The 21,037-nt window shown below is 37.8% G+C and overlaps 1 protein-coding gene across 3 annotated transcripts in view; it reads right to left on the bottom strand.

Moving 5' to 3' along the window:
• The window catches only part of TPK1 (thiamin pyrophosphokinase 1), a 298,088-nt gene that overhangs the window by 146,636 nt on the left and 130,415 nt on the right, over nt 1-21,037 (bottom strand). For all 3 annotated transcript variants that reach the window (XM_030446013.1, XM_030446014.1, XM_030446015.1), the window contains one exon: nt 10,296-10,368. In XM_030446013.1, coding sequence (XP_030301873.1) covers nt 10,296-10,368 — 73 coding nt within the window. The remainder of the gene's footprint in view (nt 1-10,295; nt 10,369-21,037) is intronic.

Raw genomic sequence — 21,037 nt, 5'->3', positions numbered from 1 at the left:
CTGCATGGCATTACACTTTCTTTGGAAGCCTGATGCCATGGACTACAATCAACATTTTATCACAGGCTCCAATCAGTTGGAACAAATTGCTTATTTGTGATGAAAAATTGTTCAGAAAGACTTTCCAGTGAAGCAAGAAGCTTGCTTTACATTTGAGGCACTAAACTACTGAAGGTTCACAGCAAGTAGGGTGTTCTTCTACAGAAGGGGGGCAAAACCAAAAGAAACTTAGTCTGGCCACTGACAACTATTTGCATTGCTGAGGGTACATTCATTCCAAGCACATGAAAATCCATAGAAATGGTAAAACTGGAGGGCTCTCCCCCTTGGCTGGATCACGGGAATGACTCTGTGGGAGCAGATACTTGCTACCCACCAGCCCAGGGCTGCAAGGCACAGCCAGAGCAGTGCAATGAGTGGCACAAGGACTGAAGCATGCAGAGCAGTTTAAACTTGGTAATTAAGGGCAGGATATCTGCTTTAATCAATAACTGCCTGAAGCAAGGAGGATTTAGCTTGTCCAAACACTCAACAAATTACAAAAGACATTTGTAAACCTCCCCTTGCCCCTCTCCAAGGCAAAGCAGAAACTGCTCCAGCACTTGTAGGGAAATCCCCTGCAACACCCTGACCCTCAGGCAAAACTTCATTTATTTAAGGTCTGGTGGATACACAGCTTTTTTGGAACAGGGAGCTTTTAATGTAGAAAAGCACTTCAAAGTGTTTCTGATCCCCTTTATTCTCACTCCCATTTAATTCCACCAGTAGGAGAATAAAACAGAAGTTGAACTATGATATTCCCAGTTTCCTTCCAACATATATGCCCCAAATCCAGTCTGGGAGGACCTCAAGATACTGCCAGTATTACCTTGTCAAAGTTTTTCTTTGATGACTCTAGAGACCTTCCCCACATTCAGATGTGAAAGAAATCAACGATGACAGATCAGAAATGCAGCTTTGAAGAGGTGTTAGGTACTGAGGAGTACATTTATTTGCTCAAAAAAATTGTGATAAGTACAGAATATAGGACAAATTCTGATTCCTGAAAGTGCTCCACCACTGTCCATGTTAAAATTCCTATTAGGAAATGTATCTCAAAACCCCAAGAAATAGATCCGTGTTTGATCTGAAGCTAGAATGGGTACTTCCTGCAAGTGCTATTATCCCATCAGATTTTCTAGGCAAAGGCTGACATTTTCCCCCTCAGAAATACTTTTGAGGCAGAATCCAAATAAGCCACCAGAGGATGTAGGGAAAGGGAATGGGACCACAAGGACCTTTACAAAGCATTATTCCTTCCCTCTGTTCACAGCAAATTGCTCACTACAAACTCAGTGCTAGTCCTACAGGAGTCCCAGCTGGGAAAGAAATATCCAGCACAGTTATCGGTCTGTTGCAAACCATAAGCAGGTCTCCAACTTTGTCCTCTTCCTACAAATACCATTTCAACGGTGATCAAAATATAAAGTATCTAAGCCACTAATGTATATCAGCCTTATTTTATTATGTGTCGAAACAGCAGACAGTAAATAAAGCAAATGGAAAACTCTACCTGCATAGTTATATGTCAAAGGAGTCCTTTAAATGCCAGGAAAAAAATGGACCTGGGTCAAAATAAGTAATTGCATTACAGGATTAATCACTATTCTGTTCTCTCAAGGTGTTCTCCCACTACTGATCTTGAAGGGAGCAAGGTCATTTTCAGCTCTCAAAACCAGGCATTTCTTGAAAGCTATGTTTTTATCAATTAAATGAAAATCTGGTTATCTTAATGACTAATTTAAAGTAAATTGGTAATTCCTTACCTGAATGGTTATTATCAATTAAGTGCAAAGTAAATACTTACTAAATTAGTTGTTTCAATTGGATTAACAGTTTCTTGGACACATTATATATGGCAGCAGCTGCTGCTGCAGAATTTGAACAAAACAGTCTTAACACCTGTAAATTGACTGTAAATATATTCCAACTTTCATTGCAGGTACCTATGTTTTAAGCTCCTTTTATTATTTTCTCTTCTTCACCTGATGAAATTCCCATGGAAGCTTGGTCAAGGATGGGATAAACATAGATCATCTTATTTTAACCTCAAATAAAACCATTTTAAGACATTAAAAAAACAAAACCCTTCCCCTTAAAAAAAAAAACCAAAACAAAAAACCAAAAAACTAAACCATACCAATCCAAAGAAAAAACTCCACAAAAAAACCTACCCCCCAAAAACCCCAACCATGCACTCATTACCAATAAACTTATTTTTCCAATATCTTACTTTTAGATTAGAAAAATGCATTTCCCATGTGCATGTGCTTATCTTATCACACTCACTTCTTCTTGGCTGCAAAAAATGATAGCAGAACTGATATGCTGATGTATGAGGGAAAATTTTCAATTTCTATACAGTTTTCTTTTCTACTGCTGATGTTACCTTCATTTTTGTCTCTTAAAATTCTTATCTTTTTTCTAAATTTTTAAAGAGTATCTGCCTTTTTCTTGGTTTACATTCCTCATTTTACTCTCCCCTGACATTTCATTTTTCTCTCTTAACTGATTTCACCACATTGAAGACTGATTAAAAAATAAAAGAAGATCCTTAACTTGTTGTCAAATAGATTTGGAGTTATGATTAGAAATGGTAACAAAGACCGTCACAGCATCTTCAAACGAAGGAACCCAAGGGCACACCAGAACACAAAGTAACTCACACTGGTCCTGAGACTCACTGGATTTCCTGCACAGTAAGCTTAGCAAACCTTCCTCCAACCCCTTTTTTGCAGGGCTCTACAGACTGCAAAAGGAAAACAGCAGAGCTGAAACAGAAAACCAGAGCTTCATTCCCCTCTGCCCTCCCCTTTAATGGTATTTCCTTGCCACTAGTGGCCTTCTTTCAAAAATGACATCTTAGGTTGTATTTCCTCCTGGTATACGTGAATGCAACTTTTATCATCTTACACTATTTCTCAATGAAGCTAAAAAACCCCAAACCTTTTCCTTTGCATGTTTTTGACCAACTCAGAATTCAGTGAGGAAAAATAATTGTCTGTTTCAGAAGCTGCACTTGAATTTTGCTGTTGAATTCCACCTCCTTCTTATGTCACATCAAAACTCAAAAGAAACTTACATTTCCATGTTCATTAATAGCAGTAAATTAAAATGTGGCAGCAATAGCTCATCCTTTATTTCACTGACAAGCTACAAAAGCATTTAACTTTTCTGCCTGAAAAAACACATCATTTATTTTCTTTTCCATTTGGAGGCTTGTAGAGCACTCATCTAATTGCATGAACACAAAAAGACCGAACCTAACCTTCTTCCATCTGGATTGTCATCCTGAAGGTTGTGTAACTGTATGGTAAACTAAGTGTAAACCCCATGAGGGTAACATATGAGGGTAACTAAAGGTGTGGGTGCCCTGGTTCATGTATCCCAATTTACTGTGCCTTTTTTAAGTTCATAGCTGTGTGAAAGATGAAGAAGCAAAGCTGTGTCAAAGAAAAAGAAGCAAAGCCTATGGTGCCTTGGTGAATCTGGAGTTTGGAGGTTAGAGAGAATATTCCTGAGTAGTTCACCTGTTCCTTTTAAAGCAGGGAAATATGGACCAAAATGATTGCTACATGAAAGCATGTCAGAAGCCTTCCTCCTCTGCCTCCTCCTCCTCTCCAGCCCACCAACAAACCTTCCTACTTTTAAAAGGGCAACAGGCTGCATCTTTTCATTCTGCTTCTGACATGAGAGCTGTCTCCTTTTTGAGAAAATGCACAATAGAATAATTTGCAAGCGCTGCCAAGCTGCTTTGTAAAAATTGTAGCATATGGACTTCAGGGATCTTCTTCTTGGTTAATGAGCAGGTTTGTGTTCCTGTTGTTGGCCAGAGCTGTGCTTTGGCAAGCTAATGGGCTCTCTCATAACAGAATCGAGCTTACAAATCCCATAGAGTACTTGGGATGAACTTGAAGTTTGCAGCAACATTTGATGAGCTGCAAGGTTGTGGGTTCTGCAGCTTCATTAGGAACTGCTCTAATTAGCAGTCCATAGGCATAGGCACCAAGCTTTGTGCTCCAGGAACAAATTTTCTCTTAAATTCACTAAAAAGAAAAGATGGATGTATAAGTCCTACTTACATCTAGAAAGACCTCTAATCTGAGTCTTCAACCGCTAGTACCATATTAAAGCTGTCTCTTTTGTGTGAAGAGGCTTAATCATGAAACAACTCTGTTCAATTTCCTTCTCCAGATTAAGCTGTCATTGTTTAAAACACCCTTTTTTTGTTCCTTGCACTAGAAATGAAGTTAATTCAATGCATTTCTATTTTTTTAACTTTTCTGTTATTTTCTCCATCACTTGCTGACAGACCAGAATAATGACTTCTTTCAAAGATTAACACCAGATTAAATTTTTTAAGACTCTTGGAGGTAACTCAAAAGTCTATTGCAATATAGATTCACCCTTTCCCCTCCTTGGGCCATAACCGGTGGAAAGGAGAAATAAATCTCATACTGCAACATAATATGAAATGGAAATTGGATGCAAGATTAAAATACCACCAGCATAATTTTTTTATATGGTGCACTTTTTTCTTGCACATTCTACTGTCTGGTAGTTGAGCTTCAGCTAAGGCACTTATGAGAATAAGAAAACAAACTTGTAACCTGCAAACTGTCATTTCAGACTAAAGCAAAAGGAACAAAAGGAAGACAAACCACCCCTAATAAAAGTGTGATCTCTTAGTTTCTATATACTGTATCCCAAAGCTACATAACAAGCAGAAAATTACTGCAAAGGAAAAAAGCACTTTCTTAAAAAGGAATGAGAACCTGGTCAAATTGCATTCTTTATCATACTAGATAAATTAGGGCCTGATTGACGTCCTAGTAAACATAAACAGAGACTCTCAATGACCTCAAAACTTACTGAATCTGAATAATATTGTATTGATCTTACAATACAAGTAGGACTTTCATGGGTTTTTTTAGGTTCAAAGGGAGTGATGTGCAACACCAGAAAATAACACAAAGAACACGTTACCTGAAAATGATTCAGGGCTGTATAACTGAATTTGTTTGTTGGGTTTGGGATTTTTTTCACAAATCTCATCTGCATTTAAAGAGATATATTGTTTTCTGGAAACTGCTACCTTGGTGAAAGCATCAAAAGTGGTATTAGGAACTGGATGGAGATTTATCTTTGTTTTGTTTTTCACCAGCCATTATACATATATTAGCTCAGCAGGAAACAAAACATCTGTACAGGCTCTGCATAATTTTAGACCATAAATTTGACAGCATATACAATTTTCCATTGGTTTATCCATGCACACAGACACTACAGAACTGATGCGTGTAATCATACAAATACAATCAGAAGGGGAGTGAAGAAGTGGTTGAAGTATGTTCATCCACTATTTACCACAATACAAAAAATCAGGAGAATCAAATGAGACTATCAAAAGTCAAGATCAAAACTAAAAAAAACAAAAAACAAAAGACAGATATTCTCCCCAGTAAACACGGGGAACATATTTCCACAGTTTTTTGGTGGATGCTTGCAGAGTCTCACACACATAGTTTGAAGAAAAATGTATAGACTAATTTTGGGAAAAAATAAATTAATCTATGAAGCAATTAAACATGAAAATGTTTTAACTTCTGACTTGAGAGAACTTTAAGCCTTATATTACTCGGAGATGAAACAGAAGATCAAAGGAGCATCACTGCACATGCATATCTTTTAAAATATATTCTGTGGTGGCCTAGCTCTGCCCAGACACTGTCTGAATGCACTTCTTGTCTGGGTTACTCTGATTTTATGACATATTTGCCTGCATAAATGTGACACCAAACACAGTATCTATTACCAGTTTATGACATTTCTGCAACATTACGTTATTACTTTTGTTTAGCATGAATAAGAGACCTGCATGACACAAATCACCCATCCAACTCACCTGGAAATGCAATCTTGACAAGACCTCTGACACAATATTCAAGAATAGAACCATCTTATGAAAGTTCCCCTTGAATAATTATATGACTAAGACATACAGATAGCTTCCAGTCTAAAATCCTAGGTGGCATATTGAGTCACGTACAGTTTGAACTATGAATAACAGGACCATTCTAGTCCTATAAATCCCTTTAACTTGATGAACCTCTGTTTTTATTAAGACAGAGGTTGTCTTAAGGCTCTTAAGGCTTGTCTTAAGGCTCTTAAGGTTGTCTTGAGGCTCTTTCAATTAATGTACATTAGTAGAAAAAGTTACAACTTACAACTTGGTTCTAAGTCCAGGTGTCACTGGGCACCCTCAGCATATCAAAAGCCAAACTGAGGTATGTACAGCACTTTTACAGTGGTCAGAGATGTCTACAGCAAGACACATAAAACAAAGGACTCCTTGAAGACTTAAGTGGTGATTGGCAAGTAGGAGTAGTCAGTTCAGCATCAAGACTGAACTGTTTGAGATCCACCTGCACAGCCTTTACAGCTCCTTTTGAAATCTTAAAACCTCTCACAAAGAAATCAAGCCCCAAAATTAACTGTGTTTTCTTAGAAAATTATTCAGTCTAAAAAGAATGCTTTAATTAAGTTAAACTTAATATTGAAATTCACATTTTATATTAAAAATTAGTTTCAGAAAATATACTAAGAATTAGAGATAAAAAGTAAACTAAAACCAGAAACTCTCAAATTTAATTTATGATAATATAACTGAAGGAAGCCAGTTAACATTGTGAGTTAACAAAATTTAAAATTTTGTCCTCAAAAAGCAAGCAGAAAATATGACACTAAAACATGCAGTTTAGCCAGAAGTTAGCAATGTACAAACACATTTCATGAATATAATTACATGTGTATCATCAAACAAGAAGACAACACCCATGCCATCCCTATTAAGCATTTCTACAGCCCTGATAAACATTAAACCCTGAAAATGTAATTAAAAAAGGGAAATGGAAAGTGCTACGTCTGCAGAATTGTGTGCAAAAATAAGCAGCTGTACTTGACTTAAAAAGAAAAGAGAACAAGGAAAACAGTGGACTTGTAAATGAGTTTGCAGTATTTAATTACAGATCTGAAGCAGAGCCTCCTAAGTCCACAGAAGCCCTATAAACCACTGTGCTTGCACAGTGAAAAAGCTAAATCAGATTTTTAATAAATAGCATAATTTGGATTTCAAAGGATACTGGATTTAACATTCTGCCTCTAGGTGTAAGTAGAGATTTGGTATAATTTTAGATTTTGGTCTCAAAACTTCAGAAACTAAGACTTGTCTGAGTATTAACAATACAAATTGCTGCTTTAACTTTGAAGTAATGTTTAAAAGGTTTCAATAATAGAAACATTCCACTAAAGCAAGAAACAGATGAAAGTGCAATGACAGAAATATCACCACATCCCCTCTATTTTCTGCAGTGTCATTTCCAATGCACTTCAGACTATACAGAGAAATATTGCCAGTGTATCTATTATGGGATCATATGAACATGCATATTTATCATGAAGGAAGGAAAACTCTCCTTGATACCTGTTTAAACAATGACAGAAAATATACAGAATAAAGAATATTGAATTGCTATTCTTTATCTTTCATTTATAGTACAATTTGATTTAAAAAGGAAAATTTAAACATGATATTCCAATTTCAGTTGTTACGCAATTTCATCCAGTTTTAATATTATTTAATATTATTTATATTGTAAGAAATTTTTAATATAAAGAATAAAAGACTAAAAGTACCTACTTGGCAAGCCAGTGAGGCAAAACCAAGACTGCAGAAAAGCTGAATAACCTATGCAAGCATGCTTACTTATTCCCTTCCAAAAGCATAACACACCTACTCAATCTGTTACACATCCCACCCATAAGCATATTACACAATTACTTTCCAGCACAACTGAAAAGAAGCATTTTTGCCTTTAGAACTTGTTGCTATAGCATTCCACACATAAAAGATAAATTTTAAAAAGATTTATTTGCTTCACATTTATGTACTTTATTTCAATAAGATCCCTCAACACAGTGGCAATAATCCTCCTTAAAAGAAAATGGAAACACTTGCCATGTTATCCTTGCTCTACTAAAACCACCAGCTGAACTGGCTTAAGCAAAACCCATTGGCTTCAGTGATACCAATAACCAAAATATCAAAGGAACTCCCAGCTCCTTTAGCACTGCTTCCCTTTACCTGGAAGACAACTCTACAACATGTTGGGCTTAAAGGACAGAAAAGTGTGAATGACTTTTCTCTCTCTGTCATACATAAAGGCAGATGGGACTGCAGAGGGTGAATACCTCTCAGCACTTGCTGCTTGCTTCACTTTCCTTCGTATTTACTCCATGCATTTAACAGCTCAGCCTTTCTGCTGGCCATAATGAGTTATACTTGGTTATACATGTACAAAGTAATACAATCCCCCACACTCCCATTTCTCTGCAGGTCACAGTAATGTTACAGTCAGACAGCAGAGCTCTGGACATACCCCAAGTGAGCACCTTCAAAAAGTGTCACTTTTCTTTTGTATAACACTTGGAAATAAGTTACTTTAGGTTTTAATGAAAAAAAGCAAGGACCACCAAAACATGAAAATCTACACTACCATCTAAAATACTCTACACAGAAAGTGTGAATTTTGATGAATCCAAAGCTATAGCTACAGTTTAAATCATTTCTAACCCTGGCCTAGCAGCAGCTCAAGCCAGGTGCATGTGAACATGAAAATTCAGGCAGGATTGCACTGCCTGGAGGAAAGGTACAAAGGTGGCTTGTCAGTACATGGGAGCAGAAGCATTAGGAATGCCAAGAGAATATTCTTGTTATTTTGTGATGTGGACCTAGTGCCCTGAAAAAGTGTACCTACAGACACGTTTCAAAGGAAAAGTAAATATTTAGTTCACAGAATCACAGAACTGCCTTGGCTGGAAAAGCCCTTCAAGACCATTGTGTCCCACTGTTAAGCAAACACCAGCAAGTCCTTAGCTAAACCATATCCCTAAGTACTATGTCTCTAAGACTCTTAAATAGCCATGTCCATGCCAAACAGAGAAGTGCATTTTGTGATTTCCCCATTTACTCACAGATCACGAATTTCATAATTTCTGATTCATGAATTTAGTGATTTCATCAGCCTGTGATGAGTAGCATTAATCCAAAGATTTTTCTTTTTACTTCCCAAACTGTAAACTAAAGATCTCCAGGCGTTTTTCTTATATGGTTCTCCCAAGACAGACAGCCATCACATATTTCTCCTTTCTAATCAACAAAGTAGAACACAGAAAAACCCCACATAGTTCCCAAAAAGGGAGTAAAAACCAGTCCTTCACACTCCTCCAGTTCTCCCCTCACAGCCTGAAAACTTTTCTTCCAGCCATTTGATCCCAAGTCCATCAGGAGAGATTTAGAGAAATTTCAGCTTCACACTTCAAATAAGCAGCAGGCATATCACAGACCTCTGAATCCCCTAGCTCAGAGGATCAAACACTGCTCTTGCAAGTGTAGCCTGCTGCAAAGGCAAGCTGGTACACTGAGGTGAACTCTAAATTTGCAGAAACCTTCTGTCCAAGCCGTGATAGTCCAAGACTGTCCAAAAGTGTGCCCAGCACAAAATTCCATACAGGTGGGCAGGCAAAGTTTTAAATGCTAGTCAGCTATCAGCAGAACTATGAGCCCTAAGAGCAAATAAATATGAATTTACATTTATGTTGCTCACTGGAAATGTGGTGACTACACTGGGAATAAATTAATGTATGCAGGAATATTTCCAAAAACCCATTAAGGATGGCACTCCATGGTGAAGCACAGAAGTAGCTGAGGCATAATTCAATGCTTCAGTGGGTGATGAAAGAGACAGATGTCTCCATTTGCAGCTTCCTGCTAAAAAGGTATCGTTGTATCATACAAAAATCACAGAGAAACTCTCTCTTCATACGGGTGCCAACCACGGGAACTTAATCTTTATTTCTCTGTATCTCACTGAGGAAAAGAAGTCACAGATTTTTCAGGAGTTTTATCTCAGTTTCTAGTTGCTATAATCTCCAGCAACATAAATTCCATTTCTTGAGCCGGTGCTAAGAAACTTCACCTTACGCATCACTCAGGCAGTACTACACCTCCTTTATTTACTTTAGGCATTAGTAGAGCACTTGGCAGAATGCAACATCTAAGCTAGTAAGGTGCTTCACAACTGAAGCCTCAAAGAAACCAATGGAGCCAGAATCACTTAATGACCAATGGGGGCACTAATAGGTTGGATCCTACAATGCTCTAATACACACAAACTCATCAAAGACATTTAATTTACCTTGACCTTGTAGTACTCCTTGACTTCAGGCTTAATGGAATCAAAATCACCACTGATGTAATCAGGCAAGAAGCTGAAAAAAAAACATTAAGCAATGAAATGAAAAATTAATCCATCTTATTATATTTAATATTTGTTCTCTCAGTAGCACTACGGGATACAAGCATTAAGCTCTCAAGGGAATGGGAGTTAGTTAAAAGCATGTTAAAACAAGAATTGATATGAGGTGATACAAAATAAGGTAACAGATCAACTGTAATACTGGCAAATCTAGTGTCTTCTCTTTGTTGAGGGATCTACACATTGCTGAGATGCTCATACATCTCCTTGGGTCAGTAAGGCAAGACTTGTATATGCATGGTTCTATAAAGATAACTCTCAAATATCTTTCAAACGTATCATTCAGTCAGTATAGTGTTTGTAAAAGCATATCTGTGTGCTGCACATTGAGCCTTGGAGGATATTAGAAGATGATGATAAGGATGCTTCTTGGACAGCTGGCATGTCAGAAATGTTAAAAGAATGTGTAATTTAGTTGCTACTGGTGTTAGCTTGTTTCTGCTCTTCTTGATTGTTAAAAATATTTTTCTTGCTTATTAAAATACTCCTCCCAAAATATAGGAGCCAAATGCTCAGTGTTTTAAAATTGTATCTTAGATATAAAAAATACATATGAACTTGGTGTCAAATCATCTGCACAGCAATGTTGATGCAATTTATAACATTGTGGTATTTATCTCAACTTGCTTCTTGTTGTTTTTTCAATTTCAGAATACTTCAATATATTTATTATATAAATTCTTACCAAATTCATAATAAAACTTCAACTGTGCTACAGAAACAGCAGCTTAAAGAAAATAAGAACAGCTTATTTTTTGAAGATAAAAGCCCCCACAGAAAAAAAGGATGCTTCTACACACATGGTGGGGGGAAGGCCAGTCCCTTCTGCATCAGGTTTTGTCAAGGACACAGAAACCAACTAGAAGAAATGTATCTACTTCAGTGCTCTGTTTTATATGCCCAAGGTAGAATAGTTCAAAACCAACAAAAAGTAACCAGAATATCCAATTTGCTCCTTCATCATGAGACTAACCATTTGAACACACACGAAATACTGTATTTTCAAAAGTTACATTTTAAATTGCTGCCTTTTTACCTTTCCACAAATTTCTCAATAAAATACTGAGAACAACAAATCTGAAAAACAACGGGTGTTCTCTTTCAGTTTATTTTAAAAGTAAACTCACTCTAGGTGTAAAGTGGTGGCCCTAAATGCAAGCCTTAGAAAGGTCTCAGCAGGTTGGGCAGAAGAACAACGGTCAGGTGTCACAAAAACCCAACTTGGTATGACACTGGCTTATGAAAAAGACAGTGTCACAAGGTTCTTTGTCTTACCATAAATCCTAAAATGTCTTTGTATTTTCTCTACAGTAACTATAGACTGCAGTGCTTTTAAAATAGTTAAACACTTCTTCAGAGTGCTTCAAGAGGCGTTAACTGGGAGCAGAATTAGCCAAAACAGTCTCTTCTCAGAATCAGATGTTCCTCCATTGCTTTTGCTCTTATCCAAAGTAAAACCAGTTCCAAGATAAAAGCTAGCTGAAGTTCTGCCTCAGTTTTTACAAGGAAAAGAAGTAACAATCTCAGCTGCACCTCTCACATGTTCTGCCAGGGCTCCGAGCTCTGCTGCCTGAATGTGGCTCCACAACAAGGAAGTGAGAATCCCCATTTCAACACATACTTTCTCTAAGAAGTTCGCTTGTAGCCACAAAAAACCCAGAAATGACTAACAGAGAATAAGGAATTGTGCGTGGAAACGTAAACATTTCAAAAGTCTAAGCATCACATTAACGAACACAGAGAAGAATTCCTTATTATTCTCTTTCCCTTCCTTTTTAGAAATACTAGAAACAAGGAAAATTGACAGTCACTCCTAATCGATTTTAAAAATATACACTATGAAACATCATAAAATGCTTCAGCTTTATCTTCAGAGGATGGCTACTCTTTGTAGCTCATTGACTATGCAAACAACAAAAGCAAGCCAACATTCAGTCAAGAGTCAAAAGCTGCATTTGAGGGGGTTTTTGAGTTCTGAGACAGAAATTTATTCACTGAGGTGAGCAGAATTCAAAGCTCTTCAATTAATGCAAGTGAAGAAGAGTCATGGTGTGATAAGTTCTCCTAGACCAAGTAAACTCAGAGAAGATCAGCACTAGCTGATACAGAAAAAGGAGAGAGAGTTGAGAGATATAAACGGAAAAAACTCTCATTATAAAGTTACTTAAGAATATTTTGCAAAATTTGGTTTTCACTTTCTTGCTTTGGTATACTCTTGCATTAACTCCAGGCTACAGGCCGGTTCAGGAGAGCAGGCTCTGAATTACCATGCTTACTAATATGAGAGTAGAAGAAATTATGTTGGAAAAAAGTAAGACAAGAGGCTCCTCCATAAAATTTGAAACAGCCACCCTTATTTTTAAATATGATTTTAAATCAGTTATTATATTAGCTTAGTCCATGCTTTCCTACCCTTTGACTTGAAATTCAGGAACAATTCTTACTCTGTAGCATAACTGTATCGTATATGACATGTGTGGTACATATGGCACATATCTGTAAGGGAAGGAGGTTTGCTTTTTGCCCATGATGGCAAGAGATGTCTTTAATTACTTTTCAAAATGTAAATAAAAATTTTAATTACTAAAGAGTCTAGATGATGCAGTCTACTGCATTTCAGAACCATGTTTTACCAGCCTCAATAGCGATTGTTACTGTGGATATAAGGTCACGACATATGGTCATGATATAAGGTTCGTTCTCTGCTGCTTTACACTGACATTTATCAGGACAGAAGCAACCCTATAATCCTAATGGGACCAAAAATATAAAATTAATGTGAGATCAGCCTAGTCTACCAAGAATTTTCTAGAGCTGTCAAGCAACATAACATGATGCACTGAGAAACAAAAAACACAGTCCTTGGGCCAGATGCAGTTTTTCTTTCTCTTCTCATTCTCTTTTCTTTTTTAGGGAGTTGAGGTGTTTTGGTTTTTTTTAAACTGTCTGTTTTGTTGGTTTTTTTTATTTGGCTTTAGGTTGTTGCTTTTTGTTGCTTTGTTTTTTGTTCTCATCAGGGTATTTGAGGGTGATATAGCATCCATCTAAAATGAGCATGGAGTCAGAAGGGCCTGGAATGATTTCAGATAAGGACCTGAAGGTACTTCCACAGCAGACTGCTTATGCTTCATGTGTATAACTTTTTTTGAAAAAAAAAACAAAGTTTCAATATAAAACCTTTAAAGTTTTACCTAGCTTGCCACGAAAAAGCAGCACTATTTCTCAGAAGTTTTGAGATGGATCTGAGCTAGGATAAATGTTGACCGAACAGTTTAATGAAGGTTCAGGATTCTGAGCTGAGAAGCAGGAGGGAAGAAAAGGGACTCCAGCTAGTTTGCTATGGTTTCGAGATATACTAATAAAATTTTAGTCACCAGTATTATAAAACAGTAATAGACTTACCATAGACACAAATTACAAAATAAATGCAAGCTATTTAAACTCTGAGGTTCTCATGCTAAACAAGCACAACTGTGCCTTCTGCCTTCAAGAAAGCCATCTAACAGACACAGCTTAATTCAGTCAGTTTTACTTTTAAATATTCAACGCTAATGAACAGCATGCTAAACTTAAAACACCAGAATACTTGGTTCTTAATTCAGTCACTTTAAGAATTCAGTATGGAGTGGTAAATATGCCTTTTTTACACAGTAATGAAAAAAGAAAAGAAAAAAACACATCACATTTAGGCAGTGTATGATGAAAAAATTGTGCTGCCTCCTTAAATAAATTGCTCTGGCATAACTGTTCAGTTCTGTCATTAATTCAAAGTTACAGTTTCCTAGTACTATTGACTTTTCTTGTGATGTAGCTCCTTTAGCACATAATTGTCTGCAATTAACCTTTTTTAAACAAATGTTAACATCAGAGACATGAACATTTAAAGGCACTATCTGCAGTACTCTGCTTCCTTCAGTTACAGCACAGAAAACAATCCCACGCAGACCAGCCGTACGTGTCCCAGCTGTGTCATTTGACAGCACAAAGTGGGTTCCCTATGCTTTTTATTCACTACTAAAAATAAACTTCAAAACAGGTGCCTTTTACCCTAGACTAACAGACACACAAGCTACTTCCCAGTAGAAAAGATGCAGTGAAGATAAAATGCTGCTGATTTACCATGAAGCAAAGTCATTAAAATCTGCTTTGACTTTCATAAGCATCTAGTATCTGGCAATACAGAAGACAGAGCACTCTAGCATTATTTCAGGATAAGTATTAAAATCACAGTTTAACAAAACCCCCAACAATATAAAATTAATACCCCCAAATCTATATTTGCTAACAGTTAAGATGCATGTTCAGCTTGTCCTATTGACTGTTGGTCTTGATTAGAAGGGTGACTGAGGAGCTGTTCTCATCATAAAGGTGTTAAGTCTGCTAAAAGTACACTTTTAACTGCTGTGAAGATCAAAATGCCTTTTTAAGTCCTAGACACATGTACAGCACAGGTAGGTCCCACTTTTTGTATCCATGCAGCATACTTAGCTGCCCCATCTAGCTGTGCAGAAAGAGGCAAGTTCCTTTGAAAGGTGAAATGTCAGATTGCAAGATATATTCAGAGTTAATATCTATCCAGTCTAAAAATAGGTGCTCAGTATTACTAGCAAGATTACCACAACTACAGGCCACATCCGAAATTCAGAAGCCAAAGTCTAAGCACCAATATAAGTAAAGAACTTCTAAGTTTTCATTAAAAAAACAAAAAAAACCCCAAACAAATGAAAAACCCAACAAACCAAAACAAGCCACACATTTTTGGGTTTTTTTATTTTGAACAGATCACACAAAGATTCCATGAATTATTATTGTCATCGGGCCTTTAAAAAACAACTAAATCACAGTCCTTATCTCCTATACCATCTACTTCCCAACCAAGACTCTCTTTAAGTCAGCCAGCTTACTTTTTCTGACTCCATGGTTCACATCACTGTTATTTGAATACATAAAGCCTCTTTTACCATTGTATAATATTTGTATAAAGGTGGCACTGACTACAGTGTTGTGCTAGTTGCTATATGCATTCAGAAAGACACAATAGCAACAAAAAACGATTTCCCACGCCTACTTCAAAGACCCTAAAAAGTCTTAATGTTCATGATGCAACTGCTTGCACAGAATATAATTTCCAAACAACATTCTACCATCACATAAAATCCAAATAAGATTTAACAATATGTTTTAAAAAAAGGGTGTGGGGCAGGGGAGAACATGGATTCCATCTTATCAAAGAATGCAATTTTTTGCATACATCAGGCCATACATAGATATCAGATTCTTTGACTCTGCCAGAATTTTTTGCAGACTGTTTCCAAATCTGTGAGTCACAGCCAGGTAGCTCTGTGGTTAAAAGTACTTAGTAATATTTGGCAACCTTGGAAAACAGCCTCGTTTCACCTCATTTTTTAAAGAGCCTAGCGTTAAAGAACATAAAAGTACTATTTTATTTGCAAACGCTATGATTTAAAGAAAAAGATAAAAGTGTGTGAAGATATGAGGGCAATAATGCATTCATTTATGCTTGCCTGGTATGCAGTGTCACCTTGCAAATAATAAAAAAATATCTGAAATAAATTGAAGAACATATTACCTTCAGTTCAAATTGTTATGCAAAGCACACATCAGGGGAACATCTTCTGCAGGGGACAACCAACTCCCACCTTCATTAACAAAAATCAAGCAGCTAACACAATACCTTGAAACCTTATTCTGCTTCAGTGACAAAGAAGTGATAATGATAGCTAAAACTATGGCATTTTTCTTTTTCATTGTCAATATTTGAAACTATTCTCCAATTATAATCAATATAGCACAAACTAAAGCGAAGCTCCAAGATTTAAAAACTGACTGCTTGTTTTCCATGGCACTGAACATTCTCCTGTCTCCAGGTAAGTACAATTCAGGAAAAACCCAGTGTTCACAGGACAAGCAACTCCAAGACTGCTGCTAAGTGCTTGTGGCTTCTCTTCTATTACTTGCAGACTGAAATGTTGCTTAAAATAAATGATATATGAATGCTATGCTGTGACCATCAAATTCGAGCCAATTAAAGATGAAACTACTCAGCACCTCCCAGAAGAAACTTGGCATATCAGAGGCTCAAGAACCATGTCTTGCTGTTGGATCCTTAGCAAAAGGAATTCAAAGATGGGGGGTTGGGCTCTGAGTTTTCACCCTAGAACAGGCAAGCGTGGCTCAGGGCAGCATATTGGTTCAGTGGCAGAATAAGGACCAGGACCTCAGCATGGATGATTCCTGTGCACACGATTTTCAAAGCTGGGGAAGCCTAAGTACTCATCCAGAAGTGCCAGACTTAAGTCCTCTAGAACATGAGGCCAGAGAAAAGGAAACAAAAGATAAGTAATGTAACCAGGACTCCTTCCAATAGGTGAGGATATCTGACTGAGAATATAGAGGCTGACAAGACACCTAAAGCTTTTCCTTCTATTCATGACAAAGACCCAGATGGCAGAATTTGACCTAAAATTTGAGCAAAACCAGCCATTACAATAGAGAAAGGTAAACTGTTCATTGATAACATTTTGGACTGCATGTGAGGAATCAAAGGGATGGGATCTAAAACTTGGTAAACTTAGAGCAGAGCAGTCACAACAACCCAAACTCAGATTTAGATACTAGTTTCAGTAAGGCAGCACTAGAAGCCAGAGCTAGCTTGGGGCTCCTTCATGGAGTGCCAATGAGTTAGATTTTGCTGTTACAAGGTGAGAACAAACTTTTCAAGACAAGAAAAACAATCTCTTTTCTTTCCCAGAAGAACTAGAAATATACATATTATATTTTTTCCTCCTAATTAGACAGTTCCTAACAACTCCAACAGTATGCCTTGAAAACTAATTATACCATTTTAAATGTATGACTAGTATTTTAAGTCTATATGTCCTTTCTGTGAACTTACCAGTAAGAATGCTTAAAATTCAAGTGCAATCCACCAGTTATATGTGAAAGACCTTCACTGGAATTTGTTTGCTTCCATTATTTACTTGCTCTCACCTGAGTATTTCAAGTACATATCCTGAATTTAGCATTTGTCTATGTAGTTCCCAACATGGGAAAGATGCCCTAAGCAGGAATGGTTTGAGTTTGAAGTAGCATTTTTTGCTTCTTCAAGGCTTGAATCTGCAATAAGTAGCTTGTAGCAGAAATCCTTTAGAGCCCTTTCTACACAACCACTCACAAGTGCAATGAGAAGAGATTCATTCCCTTATTGGGAAATGTTTTCCAAGCAGGCAAAGTGAAATCCAAAGGTTTTCAAAAGCCTTAATTATGCTTCTGCTTGGGCCCACATTTTCTTCCCTGATTTCTATGTTCACATAATTTTTTAGATTATTTTTCTGTTTCAAGGACAGAAAACAGACATCACATTTATCTATAAGGAGGAAAACCAGCCATAAAAGGTGAATTGTCAGACAAAATTTATTTTAAAACCCCTAATCAGAAGACATAAATTCTTAAGGAGAAAACCAGAACATCTGATGACAACTGACAAGCTACTGAAAGGCAAAGGAGAAGACTCCTGTATGGTTAATGAAAATGTTTTCTGTCTTGGGTTCTAATTGCCTGTAGAGCAGCCACTGGATATACTTCTAACCATTTTTATGTGCTTTTTTTTTTTTTTTTTCTTGTGAAGATGTGCTTGAGTACCATAAATCTATTCATAAAATTTCTTCAGATTTTGAGCCCTTACACTGATAAGGTGCATAATATTTTGCAGTGAAACAATGCACTGAGGATCCTGAAAACGCTTAGGCTACACAGAGGAACAAAATATCACTTAATCTTTTTAGGGAACATGAAACAAGGAATGTAGAAAAGACACATAACAACAGAGAGATGTTTGAAGTCTTTTGCCTCTGTACAGCTGAAATTTGGTAAGTGACTGGGAGGCAGAAGTTTTATTAAACCCTTTGCTGCTGACCTCTGCTGCAGCTTCTCCCAAGCTGACAGAGAACCAGGATCTTCCACTGGAGTATTAGCATTTCAAAAGGCATCTGTACCTCTTGCCCAGCACAGTACAGAAGCATTAATTACAGAGATAGCAGAAGATAAATGCGCATATAAAATGAGAGTTGGGCTCTATTTGATGCTGAGTAACCTTTACCAAAAAGCACGCGTACTTTCATCAGATTAACTCAAGGGAATATTTCTCCCAGTTCTACACGATTTAGCTGCAAAATGGATGACCCTATTTCATTTTCTGGAACTTGGATTTAGACAAGATACTGCAAAGTTTAATAAAAATTCTTTCAAGGTTAGTACTAATCACAAAGGCAAAAGGTTGGCCTTAGGAGCTCTGAAGGAACTGGTGGAAAAGTGTTTAATATTCCAATATCCCTGTCTTCAATAGACTGGAGCACCACAGCTGGGTAAAGCTTCTTCAGGTAGCAGCAAGACACTACTCACTTTAATCTTTTTCTAACCCTCCTCACAGTGTCACCTCCTCTACAGAGTCCAAGTACCACCATGGATATCTTAGTTCACAAAGTCAGATGCTTCGCAGTCATGAACACACACACACACACATGCAAGCATTTCTATTTTTCAAGATTAGAAGTATTTCAAACAATCACTTTCATGAGTATAACTTCAATTAATATGCCTTGATAAAGTCACGATTAAAGAATAAAAACTTATTTTAGAGTTACCTAACGTATATTGTCTTGAGTTTATACAGGGGTGTTTTGGAAGTGGAGGGACCACAGGGGTGCCTCTTGTGAGAAGCTGCTGCAAGCTCCCCCGGATCCAAGCCTGGATCCAAGCCTGGCCAAGGCCGAGCAGATGTGGGAAGCTGGATGTGACTGCTAGTAACATAATCAAGAAAGGGGAAACAAAACCGCAAAAATATTAAAAAAAGAAAAAGACCTGCAGAGCAGAGTAGAGGATTAAATGAGAGACCAATGCCAGAGAAAAGACACGAAGCCCAGTGAAAAAGGAGAGGGAAAGGTGTCCAAGATTTCCCCACAGCCCATGGTGAGATGGCAGCTGTCCCCCTGCAACCTATGGAGGAGCTCAGTGGAACAGTCCTTGAAGGAACACCATGGGGGAGTTCTTGAAGATCTATGATGGGATAAATGTGGATTTGTAGGCCCTGAAGTGTCACAGGTGGGTTGAGGTGAGGAAGCAGCCTCTGCTTGACTGCAGAGATGGGCAGATGTGGATCTGCAGCCATGTAGGACCCCGTGGCAGAGGAGGTGACTGCTCCCACAGCAGCCGTGACTCTGTGTGAAGCCTGGGCTGGAGCAGTTCCTGAGGGACTGCACCTGTGGGAGGGACTCATGTCGGAGGGGTCAGGAGGGACTCTCCTATGAGAGGGAAGAATGCGAAGAGTTCTTCCCCAGAGGAGGAAAGAGCAGCAGAAAAAACGTGTGATGAACTGACCCTAAACCCCTACTCTTTGACTCCCTGTGCCACCTGAAGGGGAAACTGGAGTGAAGTAATCTGGGCACAGGAAGAAGTGAGGGGTGAGGGCATGAAGGTATTAAGATCTGGCCCTGCTTTCTTCTTTTAGATTAAATTAGGTTTTTTCCTTCCTAAGTTGAGTCTGTTTGGTTTTTTGTCCATTACTGTAATTTGGCAATGAAAATCTCCCTATCCTCATCTCAATTACTGAAACTTTGGGTGGATTTTCTCCTCCCTGTCCCACCATCAGGGTGGGGGGTGAGTGATCAAAGGCCTGGTTGATACTGGCTGGACCTAACCCTGACATGTGTGAAATTAAGAAACAAAGTAAAGTTGTGACTCTCCATTATAAGGAAATCTGCCTTCTGATCACAACATGATGTACATAGTTGAAATAGTTTTTCTGTGGAGGTTTTATTTATTCTATGTTTTTTATGGGACAAAGACTGAAGGACTAATAAAATGTGTTCACCTAATGGAAATTCAACTTTCTCTTGCTGTTCTGTAAAATCTTTAAGTTGCTAAAATAAACAGTTCATACCTATGCTCTGCACCTTAATAGATGCAAAAAGATATCTGGTTAAGAGTGATTTGCTGAACCTATATTTTTCTTTCTACTGTTCATTAGTGAGCAAACCTACATGTAATGAAACCTAATAACATAAGGAAACCTGTGGCAGTGCCACCCTGGCCATCATACAGGCTGTCTGCTTTCCCAAAGTGTAAGGAAGTGTGTAATCTTTTTAAGATCTTCCCTTAGCTTTGCTGCAGTCAGATTCCTCCTCCTGAAGGCAAGCACAGGTGCCAGTGCCTCCCAAAGAAAAGGGCTTTTTGGAAGTTAGCCATCACTACCACAGCGAAGCTCCTTGCACATCCCTGGAAGGCCTATCTGAAAAAGGTAGAGAGTAATTACACAGCCATGGTATCCAGTGTAAGTGTAGGAAACATTCCTTAGGATGAAAACCACCTTTATCTTGTACTGACCAAAGTATCATGCCAAATGCCTAGGTCCTTCTTTCTCTGAGCCCCCTTCACCCTCCAAAAGCACCAGCTGTCACAGATACTCAGAAGGTACAATCTTTTCCCAGCTGCAGCTACTGCCTAATGCTGGAGGAACTCACCATCAGCTAGCTGAGCCAAGACAAGTTACAGGAGTGGAGGATCTAATTTATATTAATTATGTCATAATTTGGCCCACATCTGTG

The sequence above is a fragment of the Calypte anna genome, chromosome 2 (assembly GCF_003957555.1).
Source record: "Calypte anna isolate BGI_N300 chromosome 2, bCalAnn1_v1.p, whole genome shotgun sequence".
NCBI classification, from domain to species: Eukaryota; Metazoa; Chordata; class Aves; order Apodiformes; family Trochilidae; genus Calypte; species Calypte anna.
Note: the sequence above shows the minus strand (reverse complement) of the source record. Positions and strands in the feature narration are given on the sequence as shown.